Consider the following 17,412-nt stretch of genomic DNA (forward strand, 5'->3'; position numbering starts at 1 on the left):
CACTGGAAACCCGGGTCGGCACCAGGCACCACCCGCGCCTGGCAGTAACCCTTGGTCAGTCTGTTTCTTCATCAGACTTTGATCAGGCGACAGGAAGTGACATAACTGGCCCGTCTTGTCTTTTTCAGAATCCCTAGTATTTCCCCAGAATGAATCAAACAGTGTCCTTCCCGATTCCCACGAACCCAGGGTAGGAAATCATTCTGAGACTAGAGGGGCAGCGTGAGCGAGTGGGTGGGAAACACAAGTCAAAAACTTGCAGCTCACAAATGACCCTCTATATTTCTCAGCCTATCAGAGCTTTTCATCTAGTTGTACTGACTACAGAATCCTTTAAAGGTCTGCAGAATAATTATAACAGGGTTAAAGTTTCTCAGTACTTTTAAAAATTACAATTTCCAATTCTGTAGATTATATATCTTAATCATTTCAGAAATAAAAATAAAGGAAAACTTACAAAGGTCAGCATTTGACAAGTTATCTGTGAGATGCAACTTTCCTTCTGGGACTAAAGGGGGAAAAAATGTGTTCAGGGAAAAGAAGTTTTCTGCTGGAGAGACTGAATATAAAACTTTAAACATTTTAGCAAATCAGATATTTAATCCAAATTTGATTTTTAATCAGAAGCTATGGGCATCCGAAAAAAGGGGAAATAATATCCAATTTAAAATAAAAAGAAATTTAACGGGTGACATTCAGTATTCACTAAGCGGTGCAAATGCACCGTTATCGACAATGTAAAGCGCAGTGGAAGTTGATATCCTGCTTTCATCACGGCCATTTCCCAGTACACCAACTCCCCGCGCGTGGCAGCCTCTTCCGTCTGTGCGAGGGGACTCGTGGGCAGAGTCGCCAGAGGGGACACATGCAGGGCTGTGGGAAGCGCCCCGGGCACAGGGGCCTCCAGGACGTGCGCTGCTGGGATGGTTCTTCCTGGCGGAGGACGGACAGGAGTTACCGCCACATGGAACAAGTACTGCCACAGCCGCCAGAGCCAGCAGACCCAGGAGGCCCCCCCAGGGACCTCGGTAAGTGCCAGCCGGCGGCCTGGAGCACTGTGTCCCCCAGCGCGCAGGCGATCCTGCAAAGGGGGCTCCCCCACAAGCATCCTGCTGAATTCCCCCAGACCAGCAGTGAGCCGCCTGAGCGGGACCCCCTGGGCGGGACTGGACATCTCCCCTGGTCACCCAGGTGCCACAGTGCACTAGCTGTGAAGGCTGACTTCCTCTTCTCTGGGAGAATGAGGAGCTACGCCAAACGGACCAGGAGGAGAGCAAGCTTCAGGTGCCCCAGATCCCGTAGGGGACGAGCTGACCCAGCGTCCAGCAGAACCAGCGTGCCGCCCAACTGGCAGGGAGCCCCAAAGTGGCCACCTAACCCACGCGGCAGGCACACGGGTCGGGAGCCGAGCCCGGGCTCGGGACTGCACACGACTGGCTGCAGACAGATGGACCCTGGAAGGGACGCTGCTCAGCCTGCATGAACTGCCCACACTCACAATCCCAGAGGGGTCATGTAAAAAATCGTTACAGATCGGCAGATGTGGCAGCACTGGGCCTGCACCCGACATGGCCAAGGAGCACTTTCACCCGGGGCCCTACAGCTCCCCGTTGCCCCCTACTCTGGCATTTGTACCACCCGCCTGGTTCCTGACAGCATGTCAGCCTGTGACTTCTGCCTCATGTGCGTCAGCTCTGACCCTCACCACAACCCCACAAGGAGGAGACCCTCCCGTTCTAATAGAACTCTGAGGTCAGGTCACACGACAGTAAACAGCGGAGGCAGGGCTAGAACGCGGAGCCGTCTGAATTCAAATGTCTGCTTTTTCTATTGCCAGCTGCCTCTGGGCCAGAGTCCTGCATTCCTGAGTCTCTGGGGACCCTACGGCGTCCCGAAGAGCAGGTGGGAAAGGACCCGAGGACAGGAGGGGGAAGGGGAGTGGACAAGATGCAAAGGCAAACGGCCAGCGTCCTCAGGACAGCCCTGAGCCTGGGCACAGTCCCTCACCACCACCCGAAGAGCCCAGGAGGACAACAGGGCAGTGTCGGCAGAGGAGGAACAGGAGAAACAACAAAGAGAGCCGTGTAAGACACAAGGAAAAAATTAACAGCCGAGGACAAGATAGCAGACAAAGACAGGTGCTGGAGCCCTGCCAGAAGGAAGAAAAGCCAAACCCAATAAATGCTGGAGACTTGCAACAAAACACCCACAGAGCTGAGTGGGGAGGGTGCTGGCCGAGAGCGCAGGGTGCTTGGTACAGAGTCCTGGGTACCCACCCTTCCGTTCTGAGCCTCACTGTCCCGGTCTGTAAACGGGGGAAAGCACATAACTGTGACTCAGGGACAATGGGTAGCCATCCAGAAAAAACTCAAGTTAGATCTCCATCTTGCACTTTACATCAAAATAAAGTCTAAATGGATTAACGTTTGAAACATAGACATTTAAAACTGTAAAAGTACTGGAAGAAGACACATGAAAAACTATATATAATCTTAAAAGTAAAAAAATACCTGGGTAAGATACCAAACCCAGAAACAGAGAAAAACAGAAAGACTGACCATTTCAACATAAAAATCAAACATTTCTGCATGGAAAAAAGAAGTCATAAAAGCCAAAGATAACTGGGGAGAGAAGCCTAAAATGTGCCTTCCCCACAAAGGATATGCTCCTCAATGTTTAAAAAGTTTCTTTAGATTGGCAGCAAAGAGCAACAATCAATGGAAGTGGGAAACAGTGTCAGCAGTGCCCATGCAGCACCGCCTCTTGGCTCCTCAGTGTTTAAAAAGTTTCTTTGAATTGGCGACAGGGACTTCCCCCTGTGGTCCAGCGGCTTAGACTCCGTACTCCCGATGCAGGGGGCCGCAGTTCAATCCCTGGTCAGGGAACTAGATCCCGCATGCATGCCGCAGCTAAAGACCTGGCGCAGCCAAATGAATAAATAGAATATGGAAAAAATAGATAAAAATGAATAAATAAATAAATTGGCAACAAAGAGCAATAATCCACTTGAAAGGAGAAATGGTATTAACAGTGCCCATGCACGCACCCTCAGCACCTACTCTTGGCTTCTTTAAGTTGGCAGCAAAGAGCAACAATCCAGTCAGAAGGGAAAGCAGTATCAATGGCAATCCTCTGGTCTCCATCCCACCCTTGCAGGGCAGTCGGGGAGGCCAGGTCAGAAGCAAACAGTGCACAGTGCGTGAGTTTCACAGACAGGTGGAGGGTGCTAAGTGTCCTAGGGAAACGGCAGGAAAAGAAGGCTCGGAACGTATGAGAGGCGGGTGGGCTGCAGTCCTGATCGAGCTGTCCGGGTGGGCCTCACTGAGAGGAGATATTTGAGCCAGGACTCAGAGAGGGCGGGCAGTTAACCCCTGGACAAGCGGGCCGGGCAGGGGGAGGGGCTGGGGCAGAGACCTTACAGGGTGGCAGGGGTCCAAGGACCAGCAGGGAGGCCAGGTGGCTGGGGGACGTCAGACAGGAAGCAAGCAGCTCACGTCAGAGTAAGATGCCCTCCTCACCAATGCCAAGAAGCAGCTTGAGACTACACTGAGACCTGGTTTTCACCTAGCGGGCTGACAGAATGACACTGGCCACAAGGAAAGGAGCTTCTGCTTAGGGAGTCCTCGCGCTGCCGGCCCCATTACACGCACGGGCTCCGGGAGCCCCCAGCAAGCCTGCCGGGCTGCCCATGTAGAGATGACAGGAATCAGGTCACAGAACTGGGAGGGGCCCGCGTTCACACTCGAGCGACTCCCCTGCCTGGTGCTGGGAGGTCGTGGTCGTCGTTCACAGCCCGACACCCCCAACTTTATCTTGGCTCGTTTTGCTGGACCTAGGGCGTTGGGCAACTTTCTGCAGAGTCAGCTGCCTTGTTTCCCCCCTGACCTTGTCCTCTCTTCTCCCAGGGGCCCAGATCATCGATCTGATGATGCTGGTCATTGACGTGACCAAGGGGATGCAGACCCAGTCGGCCGAGTGCCTCGTGATTGGGCAGATCGCCTGCCAGAAGCTGGTCGTGGTGCTGAACAAGACCGACCTCCTGCCCGAAGGGAAGAGACAGGCGGTGATTGATAAGATGACCAAGAAGATGCAGAAGACCCTAGAGAACACCAAGTAGGTTTGCTGATGAGAGGGCGTCGGGGCACACCTGCTTCCGCCGACCCGGATGGGGCAGGCAGGGTCCCGCCGGGCGCTTGCTCGCCTCCCGGGTGGAGGCTGCAGTGCTGTTGCAAGAGGCCAGAAGAGCCAGGAGCATAGAGAAGCCACAAGTGGGTCACAGGAAGGGCGGTCCAGCTCTGCACGGCGTTCGGATACCCAGGCTGCAGGTGTCTTGCCGGCTCGCTGCTGTGGGGTGTGTCCTGCGGGAGCGGTCCGAGCCGGGCCCCGCCCAGACAGGTCCAGGTATCAGCCACCCGCCCCCCGCACCCCTCCCCATGCTGTCGGGGAGACTCAGGCCTGCCTGCTTACCACCTGCTTAGGGGCAACTCGGTTGTCGAAAGGGAGAAGTGCGTTTGGGTGATGAGTGGACATCTGTCACAGAGGCTTATAAAGTCGGGTGGGTGGACGGACAGGTGGATGGACGGATGGAGAGGACACGGAGAAAGGCCAGATCACATGGCCTGTAGTATTTCATGCCAAGGGGTTATGATTTCATCTTGTGGGAAGTAGGGGCGGGGGTGGGGTGGGGGGAGTCCAGGGGGCAGCAGGGAGCCGACAGGGAGAGGACGGCAGGGCGGCCCGGGAGGTCCAGAGCAGGAGGCCCGCCAGCCCTGTCAAGCTCTTGCCGCCTACCGTCGGGGTCTGCGGGGGCAGGAGGGTGACTGTGCTCCCTGGCAGGGCGTGGGGGAGGGGCGTGGGGACCACGGGGCAGAAAGCCACCTGGGCACTCGGGCGGCCATGGGCATGACTTATTCCCACGTGGGTAGCGTAACGAGAAGACACTCTGTTGAGCCCACGGTGTCGGCAAACCTCCTTGTTTCACCGCCTCCTCCCCTCCCCCCGGGCCAGCGCCTTTTGATCAATACTACATAGCGGTCACTGGGCGACAGCGCTGCTTCCTCTTTGCTACGCAGCCCGAGACAATATCCTGCCTTGGCCACCTCTCCTCCTCCTGCCTGTGGAGGGCACGCAAGTGGAAATGGTTTTGTTTCCCCGTCATAAAGATTGATATGCCTTCCCATTTATGATTTTTTTTTCAGATCTAACACCTGCAGCTCTCCCTCAGAATTCTCAAGTTGGTTAAATTAAAGCTTCAGCCCTGAGAATGGGCCAAATATGTCATAAAAGATTTCCTAGTGCTGCTTTTGTTAGCAAAATTCATCAATCTGATAAAATCGACACATTTAGATAAGTGTTGCATAAGAATTCAGACTTTGTTATTCCCAGCGGAAGTGGATATGAGACTGTAAAAAGGAAGATAAAAAATTATATCTTCTTTTTAGTGAGTTATTTGATCTCCCTGCCGTTTTATTTACTTGTCAGAAAGGGGAGACCAGGTCCTTTGGACTCCTGCATAAAAGCCCAGCACAATGTCAGTGTCATTTGCTATAAACGAGACCTGGGAGGGGCTTAGGATACTATTAAGGGTAAATTAATATCAACTATTTCGATTAGTTAAATTTAAGGAAAATTCTCACTTACGTGTTTAAATTACTATTCCTATTTTAATTTATTGGTTGAAGGTCAAATCACAGCCTTTCTCACACATCCAGAGGATATTGGCCACTGAAGGGCCTTTGACACCTCTTCTCTCCTCATTCAGCACGCACAGGGCTGGAAAAGCTCCAGTAAGGAAAGCTTAGTGGGCCGATGGGCCCGGGCCAGCCAAGGCAGTCACCTCTTAGGAGAACTTAGCTGTTACCTCCGTGCAGCCGAGAACTTCTTTAAATCATTTTAAAAGTGTCGGTTTCCTTTTCTTATGGTCCCTTGTTAGGTAAATCCTTTGTAAATGCTGGTGCAAATGTGAAGAAACTTTCTATCTAGAAAGGAGAAATTTAGACTGCTGAGCTATGTACATATCAAAACCTAAGAAGTGTTAAAAAAACAAAACTTTTTTTTTCCTATCCAAAGAGTAATCGAAAGAACCTTTGGAAAATAGAGAAAAGGAGTTAAAAGAAAGTGGAGACCACCCAAAGGTTTCTCAGAAGAGCAACTGCTGACATTTTGGTTTACTCCATTCCTGTCTTTTCACCGTGCATAGTATCACCCCCACCCTTTCTTCCACATTTAAAAAATCGTAGTAAAATACACATAACATAATGTTTATTATTTTATCCATCTGTAAAGGTACAATTAAGTGGCATTAAATACCTTCACAAAGCTGTGTACCCATCACCACTGTCTGTAACCTAATCCTTTTTCATGATCCCCAACATAAACTCTGTCCCCGCTGACCAGTCACTCCTCCCCGCCTCCTCCTCCCCCAGGCCCTGGTAACCTCTGTTCTGCTTTCTGTCTCTGTGAATTTGACTGTTCTGGGGACCTCATATAAATGGAATCATGCAATATTTGGCCTTCTGTGTCTGGTTTGTTTCACTTAGCATAATGCTTTAGGTCCATCCGTGTTGTAGCGTGTGTCAGAATCTCACTCCTTTTTATAGCCAGATAGTATTCTATTGTGTGTATAGGCCGCATTTTGCTTATCCATTCATCTCTTGATGGACACTTGGGTTCTTTTCTTTTGGCTGTTGTGAATGATGCTTCTATGAACATTGGTGTACAAATATCTATTCCAGTCCCTGCTTCAGTTCCTTTGCGTGTGTACCTAGGAGTGGGATTCCTGGATCACATGGTGATTCTATGTTTAACTTTTTGAGGAACCTCCCTACTGTTTTCCATGGTGGCTGCACCATTTTGTATCCCCCTCCGCAGTGCGTCAGGGCTCCAATTTCTCTACATCCTCGCTGACACTTGTTGTTTTCCTTTTTTCTCATAGCCATCCTAGTGGGTATGAGGTGGTATCTCATTGTGGTCTGGGTTTGCGTTTCCCTAGTGACTGATGTTGAGCATCTCTTCATGTGCTTATTGGCTACTGTATGTCTTTTTTGGAGAAACGGCTATCAAGTCCTTTGCCCATTTTTTAGTCACGTTGTTTTTGTTCTTGAGCTGAAGGAGTTCTTTATATATTCTGGACATTAATCCCTTGTCAGATTTGCAAATGTTTTCTTCCATTCTGTACGTTTTCTTTTCACTTTCTTGACCGTATTCCTTGATGCACAAAAGTTTTAAATTTTGATAAAATCCAATCTCTTTTTTTTCTTTCTTTCTTTTCTTTTTTTTTTTTTTTTTTTTTGCCTGTGCTTTTGGTGTCATAGTCATGAAATTGTTGCCAAATTCAATGTCATGAAGATTTTCCCCAATGTTTTTCCTAAGAGTTTTATTATGTTAGCTCTTAAGTTTAGGTCTTTGATCCATTTTTGGTTATTTTTTTTGTATGGTATATGTTAAAGGCCCACCTCCCTTCATCTGAGGATATCCAGTTTTCCTAGCACCATTTGTTGAAGACTGTCCTTTTCCCTTTGGTCCTTGTCAAAAATCAGTTGACCAAATATATGTGGGTTCCACTGGTCTCTGTCTGTCCTTACGCCAGTACTGCGCTCTTTCACTTACTGTCACTTTGAGGAAAGTTTCCATTGGGAAGCTGAGTCCTCCAACTTTCTGCTTCTTTTTCAAGATTAGTTTGGCCATTTGGGCTCCTTGCAGTTCCCTCCTATTGGAATGTGAGGATCTGCTTTTCCATTCCAGCAGAAAGTGATGGTTGGAATTTTAATAGGGACTGCCTTGAATCTGTAGATGGTTTTAGATAGAATGAACACCGTAACAGGAGTAAGTCTTCCAATTCATTGACACAGATGTCTTTCTATTTATTTAGATTTCTTAAAAATTTCTTTTATACAGGTTTTGTAGTTTTTGGTGTACAAGCCTTACATGTCCTTGGTTAGATTTATTCCTAAGTGTTTAATTCTTTTAGATGCTATTATAAAGTGGAATTGCTTTCTTAATTTCCATTTCAGATTTTTTTTTACTGGTGTAGAGAAACACAAGTGACCTTGTACCCTGCAACTTTGCTGAATGCAATTCTCCCTCTTTAAACATATAATTGTAATCATGAAGTATTTACATTTTTGAGTTCTGCTTTTATTACTTAACATTATATAGAGCAATTCTTCATGTAACCATCACCCTGTTCCTGACCCTTTGAAATGGCTTAAGTTTTCCTTCTTGTAAATAAATAGTCCTGGGTGAACATCTCTGACCATCATTAAACTTTGTCTGTATTTTCGGGTTTTCCTCTTGAGAGAGCCCCAGGTATGGGGTCATAGGTCAAAGGGAAGGAGCCCTTCAGAACCTTTTGTGCATCTCTGTGTTCTTTTCCATTTCACACAGGTGCCAGCGGTGAGCTCTAGTATCTAATTTAAAAATATATTTGGGGGGCTTCCCTGGTGGCGCAGTGGTTAAGAGTCCGCCTGCCGATGCAGGGGACAAGGGTTCGTGCCCCGGTCTGGGAAGATCCCACATGCTGCAGAGCGGCTAGGCCCGTGAGCCATGGCGCTGAGCCTGCGCATCTGGAGCCTGTGCTCCGCAAGGGGAGAGGCCACAACAGTGAGAGGCCCGCCTACCGCAAAAAAAAAAAAAAAAAAAAAAAATATATTTGGGGACTTCCCTGGCGGTCCAGTGGTTAGGACTTCGCCTTCCAATGCAGGGGGTGCGGGTTCAATCCCTGGTTGGGGAGCTAAGATCCCACATGCCTCGCGGCCAAAAAACCAAAAGATAAAACAGAAGCAGTATTGTAACAAATTCAATAAAGACTTTAAAAAAATATTTTAAAAAATACATATTCGAAACATTTAGGATAGAATGTTGTTTTACTCTTGTTATAATATGTGATTCTTTAATTACTGGTAAGACTGAACATTCTTCCTTAAGTGTATTAAATAGTTGTGTTTTTGTGTGTTTAATTTGTGCCCATGTGTTTTGTCTATTTGCCTCGTGATTTTAATGCTTTTCTTTTTGATATTCAGGAGTGTTTAATATTAATAAGGATGTTGTTAATAATTAACCCTTTGTCTATCATATTTCCTACAAATAAGTCTTTTGCATTTGTTGTTTGTCTTTCTGTTTTAGTTTTTTTTTTAACATACAGAAGTTTCTAGTTTTTATGTAGTCAAGCTCTTTGTTTTTCTTTGTTTTTCTTTATCTCTGAAAGCATTTAAAATTACTCTTGCATAAGCATTTATCAATGTTAACAGAAATAAAAATAGAAGATAAAAATGTACCCACAATCTTTCCAATGCAGCGAATTAAAGTGTTTTTCCCCTCGGAACCCTGTCAGTCTTTCCCACCTGTACACAGTTTGAGGTAGTCGTTATTACAGCATTGACACTGTTCTGTGTTCCAGGCTTTTTTGTTTATCTTTCCACTAAACGTTATTGTCTGACAGCATCCTTGGTGCATCTTTCTCCCAGACTCCCTCTGTGTTTCCTCCTGCTTTTAAACCCTTTCTTTTCCCTTGTTTATGTTTTAGCCACGGCCATCTGCTTAGTGCCTACCTTCTCCCCGGGATCAGGTGGGATGCCAAATCCATGTGACCTGGCTCCTGCCAGCAGGCTCCTACAAGGTGTGCCTTCCGTACCTGCTCTACGGCTGACTCACTTTACCTCTCAGCGTTGGTATTTCTTCCTCTGTAAAGTGGGAGCTCGTAAGTCCAGCCTCACAGTGTTTATTATGAGGGAGCATTTGATGTGGGGCCTGGCACATCGTAGGGGCTTCGTAACAACAGCTGTAGCATGTGGAGCACCTATTGTGTGCGCGGCCCTGTACTAGGGCTTTCCTGAGTGCAATCAGTCCAATGCTCACCATTACCCCAGGCTTCTGTATCTGGCTCGACTGGTGAGAAAAATAAGGCATAATAAGTATCGCTGGTTTTTTTTAGTATCACTCTTTTGAATTCTGCTATTCCAAACCTAAAACATAGACTCTCTTTGTTTACATCTTTTACACGAGTTACACACACACACACACAACACACACAGATTCATATGCGTTTTTTTGTTTTGTTTTGTTTTGTTTTTTTACCGATGTGAGTTGTTTTTGTATGTTGATGAAGGTCAGCCTGCATGCACAGTCAGCAGGTCTGGGCCCGGCTCGTGCCATGAGGTACCACAGCTGCGCAGGGAGCGGGGTGGGGTGGGCGGGGAGGGGCGCTGGGAACAGGAGGCGCCCTCGGCTGTGCTCTGGGTCAGCTCCCACCTGGGCTGTGGGCCTGTGCTCAGCGCTCTTCCTGACATCTCTGGCTGGAGCCCCCTGTGCTCCTAGAGCCCAGACAGCAGCCTAGGTCTGGAACCCAGGCAGGAGGGGCCTCTTGTCCCCGGGGGGCTGCCAGCAGCCAGGATGCCCCATTGTGTGGCGTGCTCAGGAAACCAACAAGGCCAGCTTCTCTGGAGCCTGGGAAAGGGCCAGACACCCAGCCCGAAACGCATTTATGTTTTGTTACAATACGTTGCCCAAAAGGGTTTGGATAAACAATAATTAAATTTCCGAAAGCTTTATGGTTAATCGCTGGAATTCTCAGCACACGCTTTTCCCCTTCTGTGGCCCTGGGCCTGGGGCTCGGAGCGCAGGCAGAGACGTGCGCGTGGGACGGGCCCTGGCTCAGGGCGGGTCCTGGCTCACTGACTCCGAGGCCTGAGCCCCCGCTTCGGTCTAAGGGTGGGCTCTTCCAGGGAACTGCCAGAGAGGAAAAATAATGACATTTCTCTGGGAAAGGGGCTTTGATGGAGCTCAGACACATTCTGCCGCTTTCAGTGGCTGTCAAGCTGCTGTTTCCACTCTGAATACAGACTCCAGTTATTAAGGCTACTGCAGAGTTGGGGAGGGGTGGGTAGGAATAAGGCAAGTAAAAATGCCACAAAGTTCCCTTATTCTTACTGAGATTCAGCTGTTCTCCTTGACTAAACATTCCATAGATTGCTGCGAGCCTTTGGTTAATTTGCAGAGTTCTGAAAAGGTTGTTTCTGGTCATTTTTCCCAGTGTTCTTATTGCCTTATGGAGAAGACCCTTTTCGAATGTCCTCACTCCACATTTTGCTGATTTTTCAGTTTGTTGAGTCTTTGACCTGTACCTCATGAATTTATCCCAAATCAAGGCCAAGAAAAGAAAAGAAAAAAAAAAAAAGAAAAAGTCATATCCACCAACATATTTCTCACAATAGTGAAAAATTTGGGATGTTCTAAATGAGACACATTGGGGGAAAGCATGTGAATTCTGAGCTGCACTGTTATGCAGCTGTTAAAAATGCAAGAAGAGGTGGCCGGGGGGCGGGGAGGCAGGAGTTTAACACGGTGGTTGTGGGCCCTGGTTCTGGAATCGGGTGGGGTAGAGGTTGGCTCTGAGACTGATGGCTGTGACTTGGAGCAAATTAATCCACCTCTCTAAGCCTCACTTTGTCATCTGTAAAATGGTGCCAATTCCATGGTGGTTTTGTGGGGTTTCAATGAAAGCGTCCAGGTCGTATTGTTGGCTTAGTCAAGTGAGTCTTATTATTATCATTGCTGTTGTTATTTTTCAATAGAAAATTCTTCCTGATATAACGGTAAATAGACTAGAGGGATATGAAATTGTATGAATATTGTAACCAAAATATGAAAAAAATAATTCCTTGGCAATGCACGGAGAAACCAAGGTTGGAAGAAAGCACACCACAGTGATGGGATTGTGGGTTGTATATTTTCTCTTTTCTGTTTTTTGATTTTTTGTTTTCCAGTGGAAAAGGTAAATGTATACTCATAGTAAGAGTCTTTTCTTAAAGAGGCAGGCTCTCCAGGAGGCCGGGAGGCTGTGGAGGGGGCCTCCGGGCAGGTCTGGCAGGGACTTCTCAGTACCTGTGCTTCCCAAGTCTCTGCAGGAGGCCGGGCTGTGCCCCGTGGTCCTCTCCAAGGGCGTCTTTATTCAGGGGCCTGGGGCCTGGGCTTCACCGCTCCTCCTCAGGGAGGGTTTGGAGTAGCGGCTAAACCTAGGAGCCCCCTTCTGACTTCTTTCGTTCAACACGAGGCGTTCCCTTCCGGCCTCCGTGCCCTGCTCTGCCAGGTGGGAGCACAGCGACGCCGCCCCCTCGGCGCCTTCGACGGGGTGAGAGCAGAGACCTCCCGTCGTGCTCATCGGTGACCGTGGTGGGACTTGTCTTTCTGTTCCAGGTTCCGAGGTGCACCCATCCTACCCGTGGCGGCCAGGCCTGGGGGACCGGACGCCCCCGAAACAGAAGCTCCACAGGGCATCCCAGAGCTCATTGAGGTACCGCCAGCTTGATCCGCGTCGGGGGCTCCGGCTCACTCCAGGGGGGGCCCAGCGAGGGGACTCTCCACACTGACCCCTCGGTGCCACCTCCCTCGCCTTCCTCACGGAGTTCAGTCAGGGCAGAGCTGCAGGCCTCCAGTCGGCAGCCCCGGCTCTGCAGAGCTGTCCACATCCTCGTGAGCCTCCTCTCTCCTTTCCCCGTCAAACTCATCCACGAGGCAGCTCCCGCCAGGCTGGGGCTCTGGGGCTGCGTCACCCACTCCAGCACCTAGGGTTGTGCCAGCCCCTCCAGTGGGTCCCTCCCAGGCGGGTCCAGCGTGGCTTCCATCCTCGTCCCTTCCGCCAGGCTTGGGGATCACGGACAGAGGGGGAGCCCAGCCATCGGGAGGGCCCGGGGCACCCAGCGGGCAGGGTGAGAGTGGAGTCCCTCTGCTGAGCCCCCGGGCAGCTCAGAGGCTGCGGGGGTGAGGTGTCTTGACCCTGGCCCTGGACGGCGCATTAGAGCACTGGCCTCGCCACATCTCTGTGACCTTCCGCGCTTGACCTGCTCTCTCTGGTCTCGGTACCCTCACTTATAAAGTCAGGGAGATGGTGCCACCGCTTGGCGTGTGGAGTTCGTGTTCCCACGTGTAACATGCTGGAATGGTGCCGCATCAGAGCTTACTTGGATGGTGAGACTGGTCATCACGTACCAGGCACCAACCACCCTGAGCTCTTTTTGTACGTGATTATTAACATCCACGATTACATGATTGTTAACAAGACTTGAGAGGTTTAAGGTATTTATCCGCATTTTGCTAAGAAAGAGCCTGAGACTCAGAGATGCTAAGTGACTTGCCCACTGTCTCACAGTCAGCGTGAGGTGGAGCTGGGATTCAGATCCAGGCTGACTGTGTTGGGGCCCACCTGCCCTGGGTCCGCAGAGCCGGGGTCAGGTGTGACCACATGCACGGCTGCTGTTGCTGTGATTACACGGTGCTGACCTTGCTGACTTAGCAAAACAAACATTTTCTGGGTGAAGCTTTTGCTACTTTTTCATCAGCTCCAGAGAGCACTGGTCTAGGAACCTGGGACAGTTGTTTTTGTTAAAGCAAAATCCACAAAAATGCTGGCTATTGAAATTGTTCATATATTCCTTTGAGAAGCCTCTGCGCAAATCTCAGGCCAAGCCTGTTTTGCGACTCTAGTCTTTTTCCACAAGAGTAGTTATCATGAGACTGAGAGTTTGGGACATTCACTACCAAATACTTTTTTGACAGTCTCTTCCCTAACGAAATCAGAAAGAAGCAAGAGGACTAACGTGGTCTTGATTTCCATTTGTTTCTTGGTAATCAGCTCCGACAGCACCGCGGAGCACAAGGGCAGTGGGCTGGCTGAGGCGGAAGCACGCGGGAGAGTGTGCAGAACAGGAAAAGCAGACCCACCGCGGAGGGCCAGTCCCGCTGTCCCCGCCGGGGCTTGGGGAAGGGGCCTTCACCCCTGCCCTGCCAGACAGAGGCTGATGCCCTGGGCATGTCCTTCAGGTTCCCTTCAGGCACCCCGATGCAGCTGCTGGAGCTGCTTGGGGTGCTCATGGCCTGGCGGGGGAGTGGACAAGCAGACGATCCCAGCTGCATGTTACCTGGCGACACAGCCAGCGCAAGGGCTTTCTAGAGGCAGCATCGCCAGGGGGAGGGGGAGGCCACACTGGCTGGCGAGCTGCCAGGGCTGGCCGGTGGCCGATGCCCAGTGTGAGCGGGCGTGTGAGGCTGGGGAGCGACGTGCCCACGGGTGCCCTCGGTGGGCTGCCTCCGCGGCTGTGTGCGGGCCTGGAACCCAGCCCGTTGGGCCGCCGCTGCGGGAGTCCCAGCGGGAGGGGGTGAAGGAGCGTCCTCCACGGGCCCTTTCCCTCTGCACCGAGAGAGGGAGTGGGGCCTCGGCAGAGGCTCGGAGTGCAGTCGGAGGTGGTCCGCTCTGAGCTCCGGGGCCAGCTTGCCGAGCCCTGGTCACACCCCCTGCTCTCCTCTGCGCCGCCCCGTCCAGCTCCTCTCCCGACAGGGTGTGGCACCGGCATCTCTTTTCTAGCTCCTGACGTCCCAGATTTCCATCCCAAGGAGAGACCCCTCGGGCCCGTTCCTCATGTCTGTGGACCACTGCTTCTCCATCAAAGGCCAAGGCACCGTGATGACAGGGACCATCCTCTCAGGCTCCGTCAGCCTTGGTGACAGCGTGGAGATCCCCACCCTCAAGGTCAGTGTCGCCTTGCCCTTCCTTTGGGCGCCTCCCTCTGTCCCTGGGCCCCTCCAGCTGCGGGGCCCGCTCCCTCCGCTCTCCCGTCCTGCCCCCGTGCTCGCCCCGATTCTCGGAACAGCCCCAGGTCGTTGGGAGACTCTCAAGCAGGCATTCTTTATGGAGAAGTGGAGCCTCCAGAGGGTGTGTGGGCTCCGGAGCATGTGGCCCATGAGTGAGGGCGCTGGGTGGAAGCCCTCCCCCTTTCTACAAACCCCCAGGTCAGGGTGGCAAGTACGTGTGGACTCATTTCTGGGTCCCCTTTGCTTCACCACAGGGATTGCAAATTAAACACAATTAGAACCTTGTGTTGCTCAGAGCCGTACAGTCTGGACACCACCCAGATGAGTGTCACATTCCTAGTGACACTGGCAGCTGCCACGTCATCTGTGGAAGACCTGTGAGAAGGCTGGCAGCTGGGGTCTCCCCGTCACCCCCGACTCCTGGTAACTGCTGGCCTGGCTCTGATTTAAAAGGTGTCCAGTGGCCTTGATACTTCCCTCCGGTGGGCTTTGCTTAAGGTTTTTGTTTACTGGAAAAGAAGAACTTAGAGCTCCCTAAGCGCCCTTCTCCGTGGGAAATCCAGGGTGGGGAACAAGGGCTGGTTAGAACTCGCAAAGCTCCCAGGAATTCTGGCGTCCAGGGAAGGTCTCTGGTCCTCAGAGGAGGCTACAGTGCAGGGGAGTGGAGGCTTGCTCTCGGCCTGTGTCCGAGGCCAGGGACGGTGCCGGCCACTGGAGGTGCTCACAGCCCCGGACTGGAGTCCGGGGGCCTGTGTGGAGACGGGCTGTGCGGTTGTCTGGCTCACTGGTTGTATTAGTCACCGACCTCCAGAGAAACAGAACCAACAGGGTGTGTGTGTGTGTGTGTGTGTACAAAGAGAGAGATTTTAAGGAACTGGCTGGTATGATTGTGAGGCCAGCGGGCTGGAGACCCAGGGCAGAGTCGCAGTTCAAATCTGAAGGCTGAAGGCTGTTGGCTGCAGAATTTCCTCTTCTTCCCGGGAGGACAGTCTTGTCCTGTTCAGGCCTTGTCCACCATCATTATGGAGTGTCGTCTGCTGTACTCCAAGTCTACTCATCTAAATGTTAATCTCATCCAGAAAACACCTTCACAGAAATCAGAATAATGCTTAAGCAAATATCTGGGCCGTGTGGCCCAGCCAAGTGGACACATGACATTCACCATCCCCCTGGGGGGAGGTCCACGTCTGCAGGGTCTGCCCTGAGCGAGGGGAAGGCCGGAGCACTGCTGACGCTGGGCCTGGCGTTGGCCGCTTCCGGGCCAGGGCAGCCTGAGGCAGGAGAGGGGCGTCTCGGGAGTGAGAGCAATGACCGGTGCTTCCGCAGGTGAGGAAACGTCAGCTTGAGATCTCTCCCCTCCACCCGTTCCTCCTGCAGAGCCGGGGGTCGTAGGGAAGAGTCTCGTGACCAGGGTGGGCCAACCTGAGGGCTCCCTGGGGCGGCAGCAGGAGTTGGAGGGCCAGGGTCCCCTGACACTGTGAGGCATGGTCCCCTCCTCCCCTGGCTGCCGTGGAGCCTCCTGTGAAGGCCGTCAGTCCCGGATAGAAAGACTACTCAGATCAAATCCATGTTGCACCGAGTACTGAAAGTGCAAATCTTAAAAAACAAAGCACAAAATTATGAAAACAAACTAGACTTACATTTAACAAAACTAAGCTCATACGAGTGACTGTGTTTTAATTCCCAGCTGGGACAGGAAATGAATACAACGCTAAATCCCCTTCCGTTCCCTGTGCCCCCTGCGGCAGACCCCTCGGGGCCCCCTGGCCCCGTTCCCCCTCTGCCCTGGGCCAGCAGCTGGGAGGGGGTGTGGGGCAGAAGAGGGCTCTGTGAGAAGCAGACGCAGACTTGGGTGCCTGAGGCTCTGGAGGGAAGGAGACGCGTCTGATGACCGGCCCAGTCAGTGGCCGCAGCGCTGGGGCCCAGGGCGTGGAGGAGGCGAAGGCAGGGCCAGTGGCCACCTTAAGCTCTCAGGGGTGCGAGTGGGGGCTTCTGAGATCTTTGGCTACTGTTTTTATCCTTATAAAGATGAACTTGCCTCTCAGAGTCCCAGGTACTGAGCTGTGGTACTTGGGCACGTGGAGGTTGCTTGGCAAAGACAAAGTTTATTCTCTTGCTTTTGGGCGCCTGTTTTCCCCCAGCCTACTTTCCAGCCCTCTTGGTATCTATTGCTGTGCAAGCCTCTAATTTACTAGTCGGGGGAAGCAGAACTTGTAGCAATGAACTTGGATTTGGGCTGAAGGGTTTTCTAAGCAAAGTGTGGAAGATGCAGCCTGGTTTCTCCTTTGCTGCTTACAGTAAAATGGAGAGAGAAGGCGTGAATTGAGGAAGGAGCTGTGATTAGCAAGGGGAACCAGCCCCTGAGGGCGTGGGAAATTCTTGGCTTGTGCAGATCCCAAAGGATGCTGAAAGCAGGAGATTCACTTCTGAGAGCGTGTGCCCTGGAGAAAGGCCACGGGCGAGGCTGGACAGCCTTTGCTGAAGAGTTTGGGTGTGTGTCTCACGGGTGCAATCAAATATCTAGCAGACGCCAGGACAGAGCCGGGCTTCTCCAGGAAGGATCTGTGGAGAACCCTCTTGGTGAATGGCATAGATCCCCTCTTCACATACATGAGAGACCCACAGGTTTTTGAGGCTGTTATATCATCAGAAACACTGCCAACCAGGATGTAAAGGGACAGAGACCCGACAAAATTAAAAAAAACAACAACAAAAAGCAATTGGACTTCCCGGATTGTACATGCAGGAAGTAGCAGGTAGAAGGACTCAGCCACAGCATGGGTTATCCTTCAAGATAAAGGAGGAATGACTCCAAGGGCAGAGCTCTGG

At 51.2% G+C, this 17,412-nt stretch overlaps 1 protein-coding gene across 5 annotated transcripts in view; it reads left to right on the forward strand.

The window, feature by feature from the left end:
* EEFSEC (eukaryotic elongation factor, selenocysteine-tRNA specific) overlaps window positions 1-17,412 on the forward strand; it is a gene marked incomplete at its 5' end in the record, with an annotated part of 151,017 nt that overhangs the window by 57,695 nt on the left and 75,910 nt on the right. For 3 of the 5 annotated variants that reach the window (XM_079712126.1, XM_079712125.1, XM_079712128.1), the window contains 3 exons: window positions 3,906-4,113; window positions 12,193-12,289; window positions 14,357-14,521. In XM_079712126.1, coding sequence (XP_079568252.1) covers window positions 3,906-4,113; window positions 12,193-12,289; window positions 14,357-14,521 — 470 coding nt within the window. The remainder of the gene's footprint in view (window positions 1-3,905; window positions 4,114-12,192; window positions 12,290-14,356; window positions 14,522-17,412) is intronic. The other 2 variants (XM_079712127.1, XM_079712129.1) reach the window with 1 other exon arrangement.

This window comes from Hyperoodon ampullatus (assembly GCF_949752795.1).
Source record: "Hyperoodon ampullatus genome assembly, chromosome: 10".
Lineage (NCBI taxonomy): Eukaryota > Metazoa > Chordata > Mammalia > Artiodactyla > Ziphiidae > Hyperoodon > Hyperoodon ampullatus.